Below are 19,201 nucleotides of genomic sequence, written 5' to 3'. Positions count from 1 at the left end.
GCTACAAACAATGTAGCCTCATCAACAGTTTCTGCAATATATAGTGGAAGATATGTGGCGTTTCATTTGTCCTGTCCACAGTCTCCAGATTGTTTACCAAGGTGTTGGCTCCAGTAAGGACCTGAGGTATCCCCATTGCGGGGTACCTGGAAGTCCTAATCTTAGGCCCTGAGAATTTCTCATTCTCGACACATGACCTACCCGCATCTTGAAGAGAGAACTTCAAATTTTTTTTTTCTGTGTGAGAAATGGAGAGTAAATCAGCAGCCAGTGGAAGTGGCCAATAGTGGAAAGCTGCTAATTTGGCAATGAAAGTGGACCATGCAAATTACAGTCATGGCCAAAAATATTGGCACCCCTGATAATGCAACACTTCGCCCAGAAAATTGTTGCAATTACAAATGTTTAGGCATTCTCATATGTATTACTGTTGTTTGTATTGGTATGGCACAAAAAAGTGGAGAAACAAAAAGCCAAATCTGACACATTCCACGCAAAACTCCAAACAATGGACGGGACAAAATTATTGGCACCCTCAATTTAATATTTGGAAGCACCCCCCTTGAGGAAAAAAAAATAACTGAAATCAGTTCCTGTAACCATCAATGAAAGTCTTACACCTCTCTAATGGAATTTTGGACCACTCTTCTTTTGCCAACTGCTCCAGGTCTCTCACATTGGAAGGGTTCTAAACTGCTGTTTTGAGATCTTTCCACAGATGCTCTATGGGATTTAGATTTGGATTCATTGCTAGCCAGTTCAGTACTCTCCAGCGCTTAGTCTTAAAGCATTTCTGTGTGCTTTTTGATGCGTTTTGGGTCAATGTCCTGCTGTAAGATCCATAACCTCTGCTGGATACCCAACTTTCTCACACTGGGCCTTGCGTTTTACCCCAGAATTCTTTGGCAGTCTCTAGATTTCATAATGCCATGCACACGGTCAAGACATCCAGTGCTTTAAGCAGCAAAGCAACACCCAAAACATCAGTGAACCTCCACCATGTTTGACTTTAGGGACTGTATTCTTTTCATTAAAGGTCTCATTTCTTTTTCCTGATAACACTAGAATGATCAGCTTTATCTAAAAGCTATCATTTTGTTTCCTCTGTCCACAGCACATTCTCCCAAAAGGATTTTGGTGTCCTCAGGTAAGTTTTTTTTAAAACTGTTCGATCAATTTTTCTCTTTCGTCCACGTCCAGGGAGATTAGTTACAGCTCCATGGGCTGTGAACATCTTGACAATGGTGCGCACAGTGGACACAGTAACATTGAGATCTGTGGAGATGGACTTGTAACTTTGAGATTGTCTATGCTTTTCCACAACTTTTGTTCTCAAATCCTCAGACAATTCTTTGCTGCCGTTTCTCTTCTCCATGTTCCGTGTGGCACACAACAGAAAGTTTGAGTACATTTTCCACCATTTTAACCAGTTGCCGGTGTGATTTCTATATTGCTAGCACCTGTTAATTGTTACAGGTGAGTTTAATTACAAATTACAGGAGCATCACAAACTTGGAACGCAATCATTTCTTACAACTTTGAGAAGGTGCCAATAGTTTTGTCCATTTTGTGAGTTTTGCGTGGGATGTATCAGATATGGCTTTTTGTTTCCTCACTTTCTTATGATACACCAATTCAAACAAAATGAATATGAGAATGCCTAAACATTTGTAATTGCAACAATTTTCTGGTGCATTATCTGACAAATGCAGGAGTGCTAATATTTTCACAGCTACTCATTATAAACCAACTTTTTGGTCTTTAATTAAACCAGACATTGCATACATGGAAACCTCCTTATGACCTTGATATTTTGCTTGTATGTTCAAGCTTAGGACCTCTTGAAGGCAAGCTTAGCATGGTTCAAAATAACACTTCATTCAATGGGTCAAGACAACAAGGAGTAAAGCCAACTTTCCTGGCCCTCTAAGTTACGTTTTTACAAAATGAAATATAATTTAAAGACTAATGATGATATCTTTCTCAGTCTCGCCACAAACCTCTGGTCTCCCTCCTCGGCACTGACCTTCCAATGTTAAAGTGTTGTTTTGTATGTTCTACAAAGACCAGACACAATCGCCGCGATGACTTAATGCAATAAAAGCAGCTAAAAAGCTGTTAGCTGAAGCGGGGGTCACAGAGCACAGAGGTTCAGGTTTTAAAAAAGAGGAATCAGATTTACAAACAGAAAAATCGCACAATAGAGAAGTGGACAAAATTATCCATGCGTGCTAATTCCCAGTAATTACGAAGCAAGGTGAACTCCCTGGGGTCTTGAGAGTCATCGCCTGGTGACGCTTGACTGGAAAGCAAAGTGGAGCGGGCTTATGTGACACAGATCCTATGAAAGCTTTAGAAGCACAGGGATAGACACAAAGGTTTTGCGAAAGTGGCATGGATCAGGAGGTTGGCATGGATCATACCAATTATAGGAAAAGGGTGCATGGCAACTAAATGATTAACAAATGACACTAGTGTGGTGTTTATTAAGAAAACCCTTACCTGCAGCAGCAACTGTTTTTGCTCTCCTTAAAAAACAATCATATAGCACTTCATATATATCAATGACAAATATTCACATAAGCTTTTCAATTAAGTAATCCTAAAAGGTAAGAAGTTATTTATCAGTTTTGCTTTATGTCAATGAACTCAGCAGAGATTAACAATGTGTAAAACAGCCAATCCATTTATATGGGACCAATTATTCAACTACTGGTAATTTTACTGAGAATGCAGACACATTTTTGACTAAACACTGGTGACTTCACTGAAAGTGTAGCCTATCCTCTTACTATAGCTTGGGGGTCTCCAACATTCTTAATAAAGGGCCAGTTTACTGTAGGCGGACTGGACTGTGGTAACTGGGAGAAGAAAAGGTCTAGACGTCACTGGTAAAAAACAAAAAAACAATGCCCCAGCGGTGGTGTCACCGGGAGGGAACTGCGTCCCAGCGGTGGTGTCACCGGGAGGGAACTGCGTCCCAGCGGTGGTGTCACCGGGAGGGAACTGCGTCCCAGCGGTGGTGTCACCGGGAGGGAACTGCGTCCCAGCGGTGGTGTCACCGGGAGGGAACTGCGTCCCAGCGGTGGTGTCACCGGGAGGGAACTGTATCAATGGATGAAATAGTGCCACAAGGGCTGGATAAATATAAGGAAAGGGCCACATTTGGCCCCCCCACCCCCCGGGCCGCAGTTTGGAGACCACTGCTACAAACCAATGACATCACTGAACACAACCTATCTATTCACTAGAGAGAGACCATCGAAGTCAATGAAAACGCAGAACATCCCTTTGCAACAAAAAAAATATTAAAACGTGATTGCGCTGAAAGTGCAAATAAATTATAGCTGCAAGCACGTCAACAGATACAAATTGACCACATAATCCACATAAATAAGTGCTGTGCTACATACAAATATAAATATGTGCAACAAAAACAATCCAGTGTGTAAAAAGTCCACCAAATGAGCGATGTAAACAATCTCAACACTATCGCTCCAATGTCAAGGTGCAAATCTTCATTAGTATTCTGTTCCACCATTCCCTGGAAGAGGTCATTTATGACAAAACGCGCAAGGCAGAGAGTTTGCTTGTAGTCCCTCCCATCTCCAGGAACCACCACAATCAGTGATGCGTGACAGGAGTCTGGCTAGTTGCAGGGTAATTTAAACTGCTCTTTTTTTTTTTAAGAGGGTCAAATCTTTCTGGCAAGTGTGGTGGAGGTACACAGTGGTGAAAACAGGACACTAATATTTGCATCTTTGCATTAGGCACTTTGTTAGAGAGATACAGTGTTGAGACTGTTTACATAACTCATTTGGTGAACTTTTCACACACTAGATTGCTTTTTTTGTTGCATATATTTGTATCTACATGCATTAGTTGAAGCACAGCCCTTATTTAGGTGCATCTGTTCATTACATACAAGTGAGCCAGATCAGAAGCCTCCTATTGATTATCTAGCAATGAATGGAATCCCTTAGAAGGCAGCCTATCCATCAACTCAAGACCTGCGACATCACTGAGAACTGCAGCCTATCCATTCACCGGAGACCAATGACAACCCAGAAAGTGCAGCCTATCAAATTCACCCGAGACCAGTGACTTCCTGAAACTGACACCTATCCACTCACTCCATAATCAGTGATTAGAATGTGGTCTCTGGACTGACATTTCCCAAAGGTTCCATTTACATCTGCATGTCAACATACTGCCAAACCTTAAATTCCTGAGGAATCTCTGCATTAGTTGCCCTGAAATGGTTGTTAGATGACCAAACAGATGGAGAACTGTTCACATGATTAGTGCTGAAGGCATTAGAGAGACTGATGTATAGACAGGGCAGGTCAATTGGCATCTTTTCCTCAACTCTGAACATCCCCTTTAGACCCCATTCACACCTGAGCGTTTTGTAGCTTGACGCCTGAAGCTACAAAACGCTAGAGGGGAAAAAATCTATTATTCTCAATGGAGATGGTTCACATCTCCAACGTCATGATTATTATCGCACTTATTCATTTTAATATTAGCGCTGTTAATGCTGTAGAGTAAACCTGTCTGGAGAGAATTACAGGAGCTGCCATTGAGGATCTACTGAAAATGCTAGCTGCCTGGCTGTTATGCTGATACCAAAGACGTGTCGTTTTTAAAACACTTTGAAGTCTGAACACTGGTCTTAAAATGATTGACTTAACCACTTGCTTACTGGGCACTTAAACCCCCCTCAGTCCCAGACCAATTTTCAGCTTTCAGCGCTGATGCACTTTGAGTGACAATTACGTGGTCATACAACACTGTACCCAAATGAAATTTTTATCATTTTTTTCCCACAAATAGAGCTTTCTTTTGGTGGTATTTAGTTACAGCTCGGAGTTTTATTTTTTGCTAAACAAAAAAAGATGCAAAAAAAAAAAAAAAATCATGTTTTAATAGTTTGTTATAAAATTTTGCAAACGGGTCATTTTTCTCCTTCATTGAAGTGCGCTGATTAGGCGGCACTGATGGGCTGCATTGGTGGGCACTGATGGGCTGCATTGGTGGGCACTGATGGGCTGCATTGGTGGGCACTGATAGGCTGCACCGGTGGGCACTGATAGGCATAGTTAAGGCGGCACTAATAGGCACAGATAAGGCGGCACCGATGGGCACAGATAAGGCGGCACTGATGGGCAAAGATGGGCACAGATAAGATGGCACGGATGGGTGGCACGGATAAGTGGCACGGATGGGTGGCACGGATGGGCACTGATAGGTACCACAGATAGATGGGACTGATGGGCACTGATAGGTGGCACTGATAGGTGGCTCTGATAGGTGGCACTGCTGGGCACTGATGGGCGGCACTGCTGGGCACTGATGGGCGGCACTGCTGGGCACAGATGGGCGGCACAGCTGGGCACAGATGGGCGGCACTGCTGGGCACTGATGGGCGGCACTGGGGTGCAGCACCTTTGAGGCAGATTGGGTGGCACTGTGGGTGGCACTGTGGGGTGGCACTGTGGGCACTATGGGCACTGACGGGGGGCACTTACTTTTGCTTTTATTTTATTTCAGGATGGCACTGCGGGAGGCAGGTGGGCACAGGCAGGTGGCAGGTGGCAGGTGGTCCCTTGTATTGATGGCCGTGATCGGGACTGATGTCCCGATCACGGCCGCCGGCGATCGGCTTTTTTTTACCGGCTCCGTTCTATCACATGATCAGCTGTCATTGGCTGACAGCTGATCACGTGATAAGGGGTCGGGATCGACCCCTTACACGGATCGGTGATCAGGCGAGTCTCACGGACTCGCCGATCACAGAGCGCGCCGCGCGCGCCCCTCAGGGGGCACGCAGGCCGCTCGTAACCGGGACCACGTCAATAGACGTAGTCCCGGAAATGTAGGTCCGCGCTAATGCCGTCATTTGGCAATAGCGCGGATCTGTAGTGGTTAAACATACACCCAGACATTACTCAACCCCCCCCCCCCCAAACCTTTCGCCCCTCTTCCACAGCATTTGTATTCTTTCAACTTATTCCTGTTGCAAGAAACCACTTTGATTACTTCCTGTGACATCATTACTAGCCTGATAAAATTCTAGCAGGGGCAGCTACTGAGATATCAACTCCTATTGATGTAGGCACACTCCCAGAACTACATCTCCCAAGAGCCTTTTCCCCACACGCAGTGTGTGAGTAGGGTCTAAACTAGCAGCCTGGAAAAGAAATCAATGTATGCATGTAGGTAAAGAAAAAAAATTAATGAGTGGGGATAATGAATCATGAGTGCTACTGCCAGACTTATCCACCTCACCAACCGTTCAGTGTCTGCTACCCCTCTCTGCCAATCCCTTCACTGGGTTCCGCTCACCCTACAAATTAAATTCAAAATACCAACCTAATCATTCAACATTTCTCCCAAGACCTCCTGCTCTCTAGCTTCCTCGTCACTTCTCCCCCCATGCACTCCTCCAGGACTTTTCCCCAGCCTCTCCCATCCTCTGGAACTCCCTACCCCAATCTCCTACTCTGTCCACTTTTATGTGATACCTGAAAACCCTTCTCTTCGGAGAATCCTACCCTGCCTCCACTTAACAACTGTGCTTTTATTTTCTCCGTCAGCTCATCCCCCACAGTTATTAACTTTTGTATCCCTAGACCTTCCCTGATTGTAAGCTCTAATGAGCAGGGCCCTCTGATTCCTCCTGCATTGAATTTTATTTTAGCTGTACTGTTTGCCCGCATGTTGTAAAGCTCTGCGCAAACCTGTTGGTGCGATATAAATCATGTAAGATAATAATAGGAATGCTGCAGTCCAGAATGGAGAACTAGGCGGGGCGTTTTATCAGCTCAAACAGGAAGCTGAGCTGGCCATACATGAGATCAGCATTTTCATTCAACCAGCAGGTTCAAATAAAAGAAAAAAAAACAGACTGGATTCCACGATCCACATATTCGATGTGGATGAGTTAATCCTCTCCGCTGTGCCTCTGTATTCCGATGGCAGGGAGGCCTCCTGCCATAAGAATCAACTGATCTGCGCTGCAGTCTATAGCCTTTAGTGCTGATCGAATGGAAATTTTCCAGTAAGGCGGTTGAACAGAAGTCAATTGGTATATCAACTTCTGTTCAACCACAGTGGCCACACATGGATTGAAATTCAACCGATCCATGCTGAACTGGCCGAATATAAATCCATGTATGACCAGCCTTTGGAGCACATTGGATATCTGTCATATCAAGTTATTGTTCTGTACTTTGCTGCATTTCTAAATTAATGAAACATGGAGACATTTAACCCTTTGCCCACCGCCCTATAGCAGATACACTTCTACAGGGCGGTCGCTGGGCACAGGCACTTCCGGGTAGTGGGTGTGAATGCACGCCCCCCAGAGGCTCGCTCCCGCTGTTCATTCAGTACAGAGGCAGAACGGCAGACTGCCTATGTAAACACAGATCCACGTCTTCCCCTAGTAAAAGCACCTCCCACACTGTACAAAAACACTGTCTAGGCACAGAGTTAACCATTTGCTCGCCCCCCTGATAGTAACCCCTTCCCAGCCAGTGTCATTAATACAGTGACAGTGCATATTCTTTAGGACTGATGACTATTTGTGTCACTGTTTCACAAAAAAAAGTGTCAAAGGTGTCCGTGTCCGATTTGTCTGCTGCAATATCGCAGCTCCACTATAAGTCACTGATTGCTGCCTTTACTAGTAAGAAAACAAATATCAAAAATGCATAAAATCGATCCCATAGTTTGTAGACACTATAACTTCCGTGCAAACCAATCAATATACGCTTATTGGGATTTTTTTTTTTTGCAAAAAATATGTAGCAGAAGACATATTGGCCTAAATTGATGAAGACCTTTTTTTTACTTTTTTATTGGATGTGTTTTATAGCAGAAAGTAAAAAATATATATATTTTTTTCCTTAAAATTGTCGTTCTTTTTTTGTTCATAGCGCACAAAATAAAAACTGAAAGAATGTGTTTTTTTTTTTCACACAAATAAAAGGAGAAATATTTTTGGCTGACTGCACAAATGTCAGTTAAAGTAATCAGTGCCATATCGCTAAAAAATGGCCTGGTCATGAGCGGAGGATGAAAGAACACAAGATTTAAAAAAAAAAAAAAAAAAAAAACAAACAAACACATTTACATTTTTCCATCATTGATATAAAACAGGTTTGTAGTTAATTTCCTTTAAAAAGAAGTTATTGTTGATTGTAACCAAATCAGCTTAAAAAAAAAAAAAAAGAAGTCCAATATTAACCGATTCTACTCCGAAAGATGCCCACTACCTCTTTGTGCGTTGTAGCAGATCAGATAAAGCGATACAATGCTATTTGTGTGAACTCTGTAGCGCTTTATTGCATTTTTGCTTTAAAGTTACAAATAAAAAGGCAGAGTAATCAAAGGGCAGCTTTTCTCCTTGTGTTTCCAGGAACTCTCGGAGGGTTACAAGAACAAGGGACACTACCTGGAATCTGGGGACAGGTCAATGATCAAACACAACGCCCAGACAGCAAAGTCTACCTGCACATGACATCTTGTGAGAAAAGTAGATGGGCAGGATGTCCCCGCAGCCAGCGGCTCACCAGCATTGGAGGGGCAGTCTGCCTCTAGTGGCTGAAACTGGGAACTATCGGGGGAAAGTGGAAGGCAGGAAGTCAGCTGTCTGTGGTCAGACATGAGAGATCAGAGACCAGCAGATTATTGGATTCTCGCTCAAAGAATGAAGAGCATTGATCTTTCAACAGGAGGTCATGTGACCTCTGTGAGCACAAATTGTCTGAGTTCTGCACTTCCAGCTTCTCTACTCTATCCAACAGACATTTACTAGAAAACACTTGGAAGGAGAAAAAAAAATAAACTTAACCCTATCCTCTTATCGACATTTTCCAAAAATGCTTCGCCATAAGAATCTTGTAAAAATCCTACTACAATTGGAGCATCAAAGGCCATGTTATCTGTGCCTTAAAGTGGTTGTAATCTCAGACATTAAACATGAACAAAGCATATCCCCTTTATAGTGTGTACTTGTCTCAATCCAGTGCACTAAGGCTCCATGCACACTGAAGCTCAAAAAAGCTATTTCTGGACGCCAGATTGCTGGCAGAAAACGCTGGTTGAAAAACCTGCTTTTAACAGCGTTTTATACTAGCGTTAATGAGCGTTTTACAGCGTTAGCGTTAATGGGCGTTTTTTATAAAAATACACAGAGGACACTCCAAAAATCCCACAATGCATTGAAAAATAGAATGCCGAACACTAATGAACGAGCGTTAATGAGCGTTAATGAGCGTTTGTCGTTTTTTGCCGCTGAAAAACGGCACTTTGAACGCGAATTTCTGGCGTTCAGAAAAAAGCCCATAAACTCCACTGCTCATTAAAGCTGAAAAACGTCCATGTGTGCATGGACACATAGGCTAACATAGAGTGGAGTTTATGGGCTTTTACAAAAAACGCCCAAACGCCAATAAACTGCAGTTTATCAGCTTCAGTGTGCATGGAGCCTAAGTGTCATTTCTGTCTGTGCCTCATTCCTCTGCCATCAGCAGGAGTCACTTTTGACAAGTTTTCCCAACGCAAAGAGGAAAAAAAAAGGTGACGGGGAGAGAGCTTCAGCACACAGCCTATGATTGACAGCCTCAGCACTATTCCTGTGTGTTGGGGAGTGTTGTCCCTTCCCTCCAATCAGCTCCCAGAGCTCTCCTTACTAAGCCCTGCAGAGTTTAATTTAAAGCGATACCAAAGTCACAGTTTTAATTCTTTAAAAATAACAAACATGTTATACTTACCTGCTCTGTGTAGTGGTTTTGCACAGAGCAGCCCCCCCCCAAGTGGCCCCACAGCAAACAGCTTTCTATGGGGGGCACCTGATCCCAGCCTCTGCTGTGTCCATTCAGACACGGAAGGGTAGAAATGTCATCAGCACACCTAGGATGAAGGATCCTAAGCTTTATTTAAATGGTCACATGGTACACATGGGCAACGTTTCCGAGCCATGCAGGGCCCCTTTGTCAGGCAGGTGACAATGGGTCCCTGTGTGGCTCCGGTACATTGTCGCATGTGTACCATGTGACCATGTAACTAAAGCTTTGGATCCTTCTGAGGAATCCTTGGTGTGCCGATGACATTTCTATCCTTTGGATTGCCTACGGTTTTCATTCAATGGTCATTACAGTACCCAGCATTACTACAGCCATTTTCAGGAACGCATGCAAGGGAAATATTACGTTTAGATTCATTCAGACAAGGAGCCAGGGTTCGACCCCACCCCCTCTCTCTTCTCATTGGCTCACTGACTTTGACAGCAGCAGGAGCCAAAAAAGCTGCGCTGTCATCTCAGCCAATGAGGAGGGAGAGTCCCAGGCAGCTGAGACACTGCTGCAACATTGCTGGATCGAGAAGGGCTCGGGTAAGTATTAGAGGGGCTGAGGAGGCCTGCTGCACACAGGTCTTTTATCGTAATGCATAAAATGCATTAAGATAAAAAAAATCTGACTTCACAACCACTTTAAGCTCCTTTTTCTGACAGCTCAGACAAGATTTATAAATGCAGGAGTTTGAACAGATGTAGAGAAGGGAATACTGCAGATAAACAGGTACAACTTATGCACAAGGATGCGTTTCATCTGTGTGTCAATTCACTGGCTATATGTAAGGGTTTACAGCCACTTTGACACAAATGGAAGTTGGCCATACATCTCAATGTTAACAAAAGCTATGCAATGTGGGGGGGCCCCATCTAAATCATTCATTTTAAAACCAATCAGGCCCTTTGTACCACATAGGTGGCAGATCCAGAGGCAGTCATCCAATAAGACTAACAAGTGTGACCACCTTTTTTCTATTAGTGCATGTCCAGCCAATGCTTTTTTTTTTTAACCCAATTTTGATAGCGTGGGAACAGAATTTGGACCTCTGTAGCAATCGGGTTCCATTAAATTAACAATTAAACACAAAAATGAACATATTGCAGCTTATCAATCAGAGGTAGTGGCTGCATTTGATTTCTTTATTTAGGTCCCCTCCGCCCATTTTCTCCTGGTGATCTGACCAGTAACACACCTCCTTTTAATAGAGTGCCACCACTCTGGATTAAGGAGCACAGTGGCAACCTTGGACAGCAGCATTGTAAGTCTCGGAGGAGGGGGTTGTTAGACTGACTAGCAGATTAACCACTTCCTACCCGGCCAATGCACATATACGGCCGAGTGGGAGCCGTCTACTTCTGATAGGACGTTCAGGAACGTCCTTCAGAACGTCCTTCAGAAGGAGCGGGATCGCGCGTGCCCGCGCAGCGGCGCGATCCCGATGTGCTCGTGTCACCCGGACACGGCACATCTCAGATCGGCAGGAGGGCTCTGTGATTGGCCCTCCTGATCACATGACGGCCGTATCCAATCACGGCCGTCATGTGATGTAAACAAACAGCCGGTTGCTATTCAATCGGCTCCTCCTCTCCTCACACAGAAGTCATCGCTGAGGAGAGGAGAGCAGATCGCTGCAGCCGGCTGGTGATCAGTGAGTATGAGCTGTTTTTTACAGCTTTTTACTCACTGATCACCAGTCTAGTGTAATATACAACACACCACACAGTACAAACACAGTCCCCACATATGTTCCCAAATAATAAAAACACATGTCCCTAATAATAAAAACATGTCCCCCACATATCTCCCACTAAAATCACATGTCCCAATGATCATCTGCACACGTATATACGTGATCACCTGCACACATATGTACATGATCATTTGCGTACATATGTCCGTGATCACACAAACCAATTATTATACACTTAACGGAATTTTTTTTACCAAAAACATGTAGCAGAATACATTTTGGCTTAAATTTATGACAAAATTCGATTTTATTGGATTTCTTTTAAAATAGAAAAAAGAAAATATTGTTTTTTTTCAAAATTTCCGCTTTTTTTGCGCTTAGATCGCAAAAATTAAAAAAAAACGGAGTCGTGAATAAATACCACCAAAATAAAGCTCTATTTGTGCGAACAAAATTTTAAAAATTTCATTTGGGTACAGTGTAGCATGACTGCGCAATTGTCACTGAAAGCGCTAGAGCGCTGAAAGCTGAAAATTGGGCTGGGAAGGAAGGGGGCGAAAGTGCCCTGTATTGTAGTGGTTAAGATGCACGAACAAATTGAAGCTGAACTAAAGCCCCACACACACTAGCAGGTTTTTTGTTCATCTTGAACAAAAAAAAGTTGAAGAGTTCAGGAGGAGCAACCGTACCAACTACATGATGGAACTGTCCCTCTGCCCAACACCACATAGGCCAAAAAAAAGGCATAAGAAAAAAGCAAAAAAGGCAAATCGCAGCAAAATCACTTGCGCAAAAAATCTAAACGCACAGGAAAAAGCACTGCAGAAACAGATCAAAAGCAAACTGCATAGGCGTGTACTGAGCCTTATGCTGGCCACACCGATCAATTTTCAGATGAGAATATTCATAGGAAAAATCTTTGTACATTCGCTGAATGAAAGAATGCTGCTTGAAATTTTCACTTGCTTTTAACATTCTGTTTTAAAAGGAATGTAATTTCTGAACGAAACCACTGTCTGAAAATTCCTTTCACCAAGAAGTTTTCTATTTCTAAATTTTACCGTCACTGTGGTTGAAAACAAACGTCGATTTGACCCCACTGACTATTAGAAAATCAAACGAACGTTCTTAAAATTAAATTTTCTTTTGAAGGAAGACATTGTTTTTGTATGGCCAGCATATAATATATTACAGTTGTGTTTGAAAATCTGCAAAACAGTCTAACTTCTTTTTCTTCTCAATAAAAAAAAATTTGATCTCCGAGTCCGATGATATTTACTAGATTCAACCTCTAATAGTATATACAGTATATCTCTTCTGTCTGTTATTCTGAGTGGACTAAAGATTTTACTCCCTAACCATATAGTTGGTTATTTATATTTACCACTGTATAGAGAGATATTTAAGAATAAATTGCCTTTTTTTTTAAACTTTACATATTAACTAAATTATACACCACACTTTTATTAACCGATTAACTGCTTAAGGACCGCCTCCTGCACATATACGTTGGCAGAATGGCACGGCTGGGCACAATCACGTACCTGCACATTGCTCTTTAAGTGCCCAGCCGTGGGTCGGGAGCGTGCCGCCAGCCGGTCCTGAGCTCCGTGGCCGTGGGACCAGCAGACCCGATCGCCGCTGGTGTCCCGCGATCGGGTCACAGAGCTGAATAACGAGGAGAGGTCTGTGTAAACAAACCTCTCCCCGTGCTTCCTACTGTGGCTGTCACCAATCGTCTGTTCCCTGTTATAGGGAAGGACGATCAGTGATGCCACATGCCAGCCAACGCCCCCCTACAATAAAAAAAAACATAACGTCACACACAACCCCTAAACTGCCCCCTAGTGGTTAACTCCTTCACTGCCAGTGTCATTTACACAGGAATCAGTGCATTTAAAGAGGAAGTAAACCCTTCCAAACAACTTGGACCTATAGGTAAGCCTAGATTAAGGCTTACCTGTAGGTCCAAGCAATATCTCCTAAACCTATATGGTTTAGGAGATATTTGCCCGAAAATGGGCACCGCTGTCTACGGCGCATGCGCCGTAGACAGCGGCGCGCAGGCGCACTAAATGCGGCAAATCCAAGAATGGATTTGCCAAATTTGTCGACTCCCGTGCGCATGCGCGGGAGTGACGTCATCGCGGCTTCGCCGTATGACAGCAACGGAGCTGCGAGGCGCGACTCCCGTGCGCATGCGCGGGAGTGACGTCATCGCGGTTGCGCCGCTGTCATTGGTCGGAGCTGCGAGACGCCACCAGCAAGATGGACGCGGCGGACTACAGGGATCAGCGGCGACTTCGCTGGCTCCTGTGTCAGGTAAGTGACACATAATGAGCTACTATGCGATGCATAGTAGTCCATTATGCTTTACCTTTGCAGGGAAAAAAAGAGGAAGTAAACCCATCAGGGTTTACTTCCTCTTTAAATAGCACTAACTGCTGTATAAATGACAATGGTCCCAAAAATGTGTCAAAAATGGCCGATGTGTCCGCCATAATGTCGCAGTCACAAAAAGCGCTGATCGCCGCCATTACTAGTAAAAAAAAAAAAAAATTAGTAAAAAAAGCTATAAAACTATCCCCTATTTTGTAAACGCTATAACTTTTGCGCAAACCAATCAATAAACTGAGGGAAAAAATTTTTTTATATATTTTTGGGGGATATTTATTATAGCAAAAAGTAAAAAATATTGCATTTTTTTCAAAATTGTCGCTCTATTTTTGTTTATAGGGCAAAAAATAAAAACCGCAGAGGTGATAAAATACCACCAAAAAAGCTCTATTTGTGGGAAAAAAAGGACGCCAATTTTGTTTGGGAGCCACGCCAAATGACCGCGCAATTGTCAGTTAAAGTGACGCATTGCCGAATCGCAAAAAGGGGCCTGGTCCTTTGGCTGCAAATTGGTCCGGGGCTTAAGTGGTTAATTGAAATAATAGTCGGCCAACTAATTGATTATGAAAATAATCGTTAGTTGCAGGCCTAGTCGACTTTTTCAAAGTGCAAGGTCAACCGACTGAGCAAATTTCAACAGGTAAGTCAGGAATAGGTCAAAAGATCAATTTGGATATGTGCTTGGAATGATGACATATTAACCACTAGCCGACCAGGCGCCGCAGCATGGCTCGACTGCGCGAATCGCCATTATGCTACATCAGTAGCATAAACAGCGCTTGCTGCCGCCAGAGGTGCGCGCGTGCATCCCCCACTCACTCGAGCCGATGCGAGTGCCCGGTGATCTCGATCACCGCCGGGCTCCCGCGATCGCTCGGGGCACACGGAGAACCGGAAGCTGTGTGTATAAACACACACAGTTTCCAGTTCTCTGAGCAGTGAACTGACATATCGTCTGTTCATACAGAGTATGAACAGCGATCTGTTAGTTTCCCTGCACAGTCCCCTTCTCCCTTCAGTTAGAACACTCCCTAGGATACATATTAACCCCTTCATTGCCAGCGACATTTTTATAGTAATCAATGCAATTTTAATCGCACTGAACACTGTATTAATGCCAATGGTCCCAAAAACATGTCAAAATTGTCTGACGTGTCCACCATACTGTCGCAGTAAAAAAAAAAAATAAATAAAAAAAATCGCTGATCGCCGCAATTACTAGTAAAAATTTTTTTATAAAAATGCCATAAAACTATCCCTTATTTTGTAGACACTATAACTTTTGCGCAAACCAATCAATATACGCTTATTGCGATTTTTTTTTTACCAAAAATATGTAGAAAAATACGTATCGGCCTAAACTGAGGAAAACTTTTTTTTTTTTTTTTTTTAATTGGATATTCATTTTTTTTTTATATATTTTTTTGGGGGTATTTATTATAGAAAAAAAATTGTCGCTTTTTTGTTTATAGCGCAAAAAATTATTGTGTTTTAGAATTTTTTGGTAAATAAAAATGTATATTTTTAACCAAATAGTTGTACTGTGCCTAAAAAGTCCATAGCCCAATTTTTTTTTTCTATGTTTAAAAACCGCAGGGTGATCAAATACCACCAAAAGAAAGCTCTATTTGTGGGGAGCCACGTCGCACGACCACGCAACTGTCAGTTAAAGCGACGCAGTGCCATATCGCAGAAAGTGGTCTGGTCTTTGGCCAGCCAAATGGTCCGGGGCTTAAGCCGTTAAAGTCTTTTTTTTTCCGTCTTAATGCTGTAGATGCAGGATATATACACACACACACACACACACACACACACACACACACACACACACACACACACACACACACTACAAAAGCAGATAGTCTTCCCGCATACTCTAAAATCCGTTCTCGTTACAGAGACAGTAGATAGGTACAGGCTAATTAAAATAAATAAAACATTTTGTAAAACAGCTTAAAAACTTACACATCCACCCGCAAGAATCTCAGCTGCAAGAGGAATAGAACCGTCCTTAATCGTAAATTTATCTCGTACAAAATCATTCATCTGAAACAAATACAAGACAACATTACATCTGCAAGAGGAAAAAGGTTCCACACAAGAATTTTTTTTCCCCTCTCCTTTAGGCTCGGTTCACACAGGGGCGGCACGACTTGCAGCGCGACTCACAGACGCGACCTGCACACGACTTCAGCGGCGACTTGCAAAACGACTTCTGTATAGAAGTCAATGCAAGTCGCCTGAAGTCGCCCCAAAAGTAGTACAGGAACCTTTTTTCTAACTCGGAGCGACTTGAGTCACTCCAATTAGAACGGTTCCATAGTACAGAACGGAGCACGAGTTGTCAGGCGGCTAAGTCGCCTGGACAAGTCGCCCCTGTGTGAACGGAGCCTTAGTACTCCATAATAATAATTTGTATTATTTATACACTATTTACTATGTGATACAAATATTTTGTTTACTTGTGCCCTGTTTTAGGGTCCCTACTTGGGATGTTGGCAACGTCATATTGAGAATTCTATAATTCTCTGTGGTTCACTATCTATACAAATACAAGTGCAGTTTATTTAATAATTTGAAAAAGCAATAAAGATCATACACGTTATAATCTGAATTTACAATCTTTACACAATCTCCTTTAGATTTACCAAAACTATACAAGGACCTACTTATACTATTCAATCTTTATCCAATCAGACAGGCGATTGGTAGAACTAAAGCAGATTGTACAGTCTGACTAACAAGCATGAACTTAAACACAGACTTAAAGTAGAACTACAGGCAAAACATTTTTTTTCATTTTGGATAAAGCAAGGGAGGGTTATAACCCCTGTAAGGTTTATTTTTGCCGTATCCCATTGGGGAGATTTCCCTTCATTTCCTGTCCCATAGTCAAACTGGAAGTGAGAGAAAATCCCTGAAAATTAGGGGAATCTCTTGGTCATTCAGAGCTAGTGTCCCCATTGGAATATTTCCCCCTCTTTTACTGTTCTGGGGACAACCCAAAATGTGGGATTTTTTTTTTTTTTTACTTTTAAAGATAATGGTAAATAGGACAAATAGAGAGAGGGAATTGCCAAAATGGGGACTCAGACAGCAACAAAACCTGACAGGGGTTCTAATCTCTCACCACAACTAAATGAAAAAGTTGCCTTTAGTTATACTTTAATACAAAACCTAAAACGTTCTAGTGACCTCAGCATTTTATAGACAATATCATGACTTTACAGGAAACATAGGTGTGCTGGTGAATTTGTACATTGATCTGTGATATATCCAGTGTCCAGCTGGCTACAGATGAGCCCTGTGATCCAGGAATGTGTGTGATATGTCATGGACTATAGACAAGACTTTAAAGGAAACATGACATACAAGAAGTGGGAAAACAAATGGGGATTCAACACAAGGAAAAAAACATGAAGGTAAAGATTTTGGATTCATACGGTATATTCAACAAACATGATGGCTCACACATTTTACTTACAGTAAGTTTAATGGCTTTTTCTGGGGCTACTCCAAGCAGCTGTGGCAGAAGACCTGCATAAAATAAAACCAATCAACATAAATCTGGAACAAATTAACTTCATTACACAGAATGTAAAAGTGCCCTTGTGGACCTGTACGTAACCCTGGACTGAATCTAGAAATGTTAATTGTGCCCAAACCGTACCCTGAAAATGTAGCTTCTGTTGAATTCCTTGGGAAAAAAAACAGTACATTTCTTGTGCCTAGGTTCTATACCCTCATGGCACCATACAGTATCTGCAGTGTGAGATTTAAGCCACTGTTCCTGCTAGTTCTACCCAGATTTGGAGTTGGTGATGCCACGACTATGCTGCTCACTATTCTTCTTGCAGGAGAGGAAGCTGTATCTGAGAAACTGCAAAGCAAGGGTGTCTCTGCTTCATTCATTCTGTGGATCTGTACTTCATCCACTGCTCCTGTCACTTGTTGAATATTCCCCCACCAGTCATGAGATCACCAGTTATATGGGAGACAGCTATGACATGAAGAAGCAAAGCCCTCTACCGAGATGGTTGCTTTCACAGAGAGTGCAGAGGAAGCCACGGCAAAGGGAGAAAGAAGATCAGCTGCAGAAAGCCTACTAGCAATACTGACTAATGCTTTGCTTTTTTTTTTATAAGGTTTTGTGTGTTAAAGTAGAATTCTGTCACCAGGGGAAGGAGCTGGGAAAATCCCCCTTGGTGAATGTGCATAATGCACTTGGTGTCCAATCTTCCTAGGTGTGCCTGTTCAGGAGAGATTTGTCAGAAGCACACTGCTTTTCAACTACATCTAATTCAAAGAGACAAAATCGGCAAGTATGCTGGACAACACTTAATACTACAGTATAGTAGAGTAACAGCAGGCGCTTCACTGAGAAAAATGCCATCACAATGTATCGGGGGGGGGGCGCTCACTACAGCGATCTGCCTGGTCACTCCGCCAAAGCCATCAGTACTTGGAGAGGGAGCCCGACAAGCATGCCCATTACACAAGGGGGCGGTGGCTGTTGTGCTCAGCCACAGCTCCACAACAGCTACCCCCACAAATTAGCTGTTTTGACAGGAAGGCGCAGAGAAGCGGATACTAAATAAGGCCTCATGCACGCAGGACTTTTTTTACTCCCCTAAATGTCTTTCTACATGTTCACATTAGAGTGCCTGCGACTGGTGGACTTCCAAGGAGAAATGGCTTTTAGGGACTTTGGGGACCCGTCGCACAAAGAGGAGGAAGGGATAAGGCAAGTAACATAGGTTTTTAATGGTAACCTGGACAAAAATGAGCATTTAACCCTTGTAGTGCAGAGGAAACCCCAATGCAAGGGGAAATTTGGATTGTTCTTCAAGTTCAACTTTAAATAGATGGCACTTCAGATCCTTCTGTAGCCTAAAGGTGGCACTATTCATCCTCAACTCGACTCTGCACATGAGCACTCTGTCATGACTGACCACATGATCAGGAGCCAGTCTGATTGGTTCCCAATCGTCTCTGGGGAGCTGAGCTACACAAACAGCCTGCTGATCGCTCTCAAAGGGGGAGGAGTTTATAGGTATCTATAGCATAAGGCATCATAAATAGACTAAGACCAGGGAGTAATTGAACATTGCTAAATAAAGAATAAATGGGCTTAAATCTGCCTGCAACCACCACCTAGACCTGAACATGATGATTAATCCCTGCTAGTTCATGGAACCACAAGAATATCTGATTAAATATGTTGTTTCTCCCCCCACCCCCCCAAGAAGAA

General features: G+C 42.9%; 1 protein-coding gene across 1 annotated transcript in view; it reads right to left on the bottom strand.

Moving 5' to 3' along the window:
* The window catches only part of SLC25A13 (solute carrier family 25 member 13), a gene marked incomplete in the record, with an annotated part of 301,958 nt that overhangs the window by 109,489 nt on the left and 173,268 nt on the right, over window positions 1–19,201 (bottom strand). The window contains 2 exon segments of the mRNA XM_077490751.1: window positions 15,916–15,996; window positions 17,435–17,487. Of these exon segments, the coding sequence (XP_077346877.1) occupies window positions 15,916–15,996; window positions 17,435–17,487 (134 nt within the window).

This window comes from Lithobates pipiens, unplaced genomic scaffold (genome assembly GCF_037356315.1).
Source record: "Lithobates pipiens isolate NorthernLeopardFrog02 unplaced genomic scaffold, aLitPip1_a1.2 Scaffold_19, whole genome shotgun sequence".
In the NCBI taxonomy this organism is placed as follows: Eukaryota; Metazoa; Chordata; class Amphibia; order Anura; family Ranidae; genus Lithobates; species Lithobates pipiens.
The sequence above is the reverse complement of the archived record's forward strand: the minus strand, read 5'-3'. Positions and strand labels throughout refer to the sequence as shown.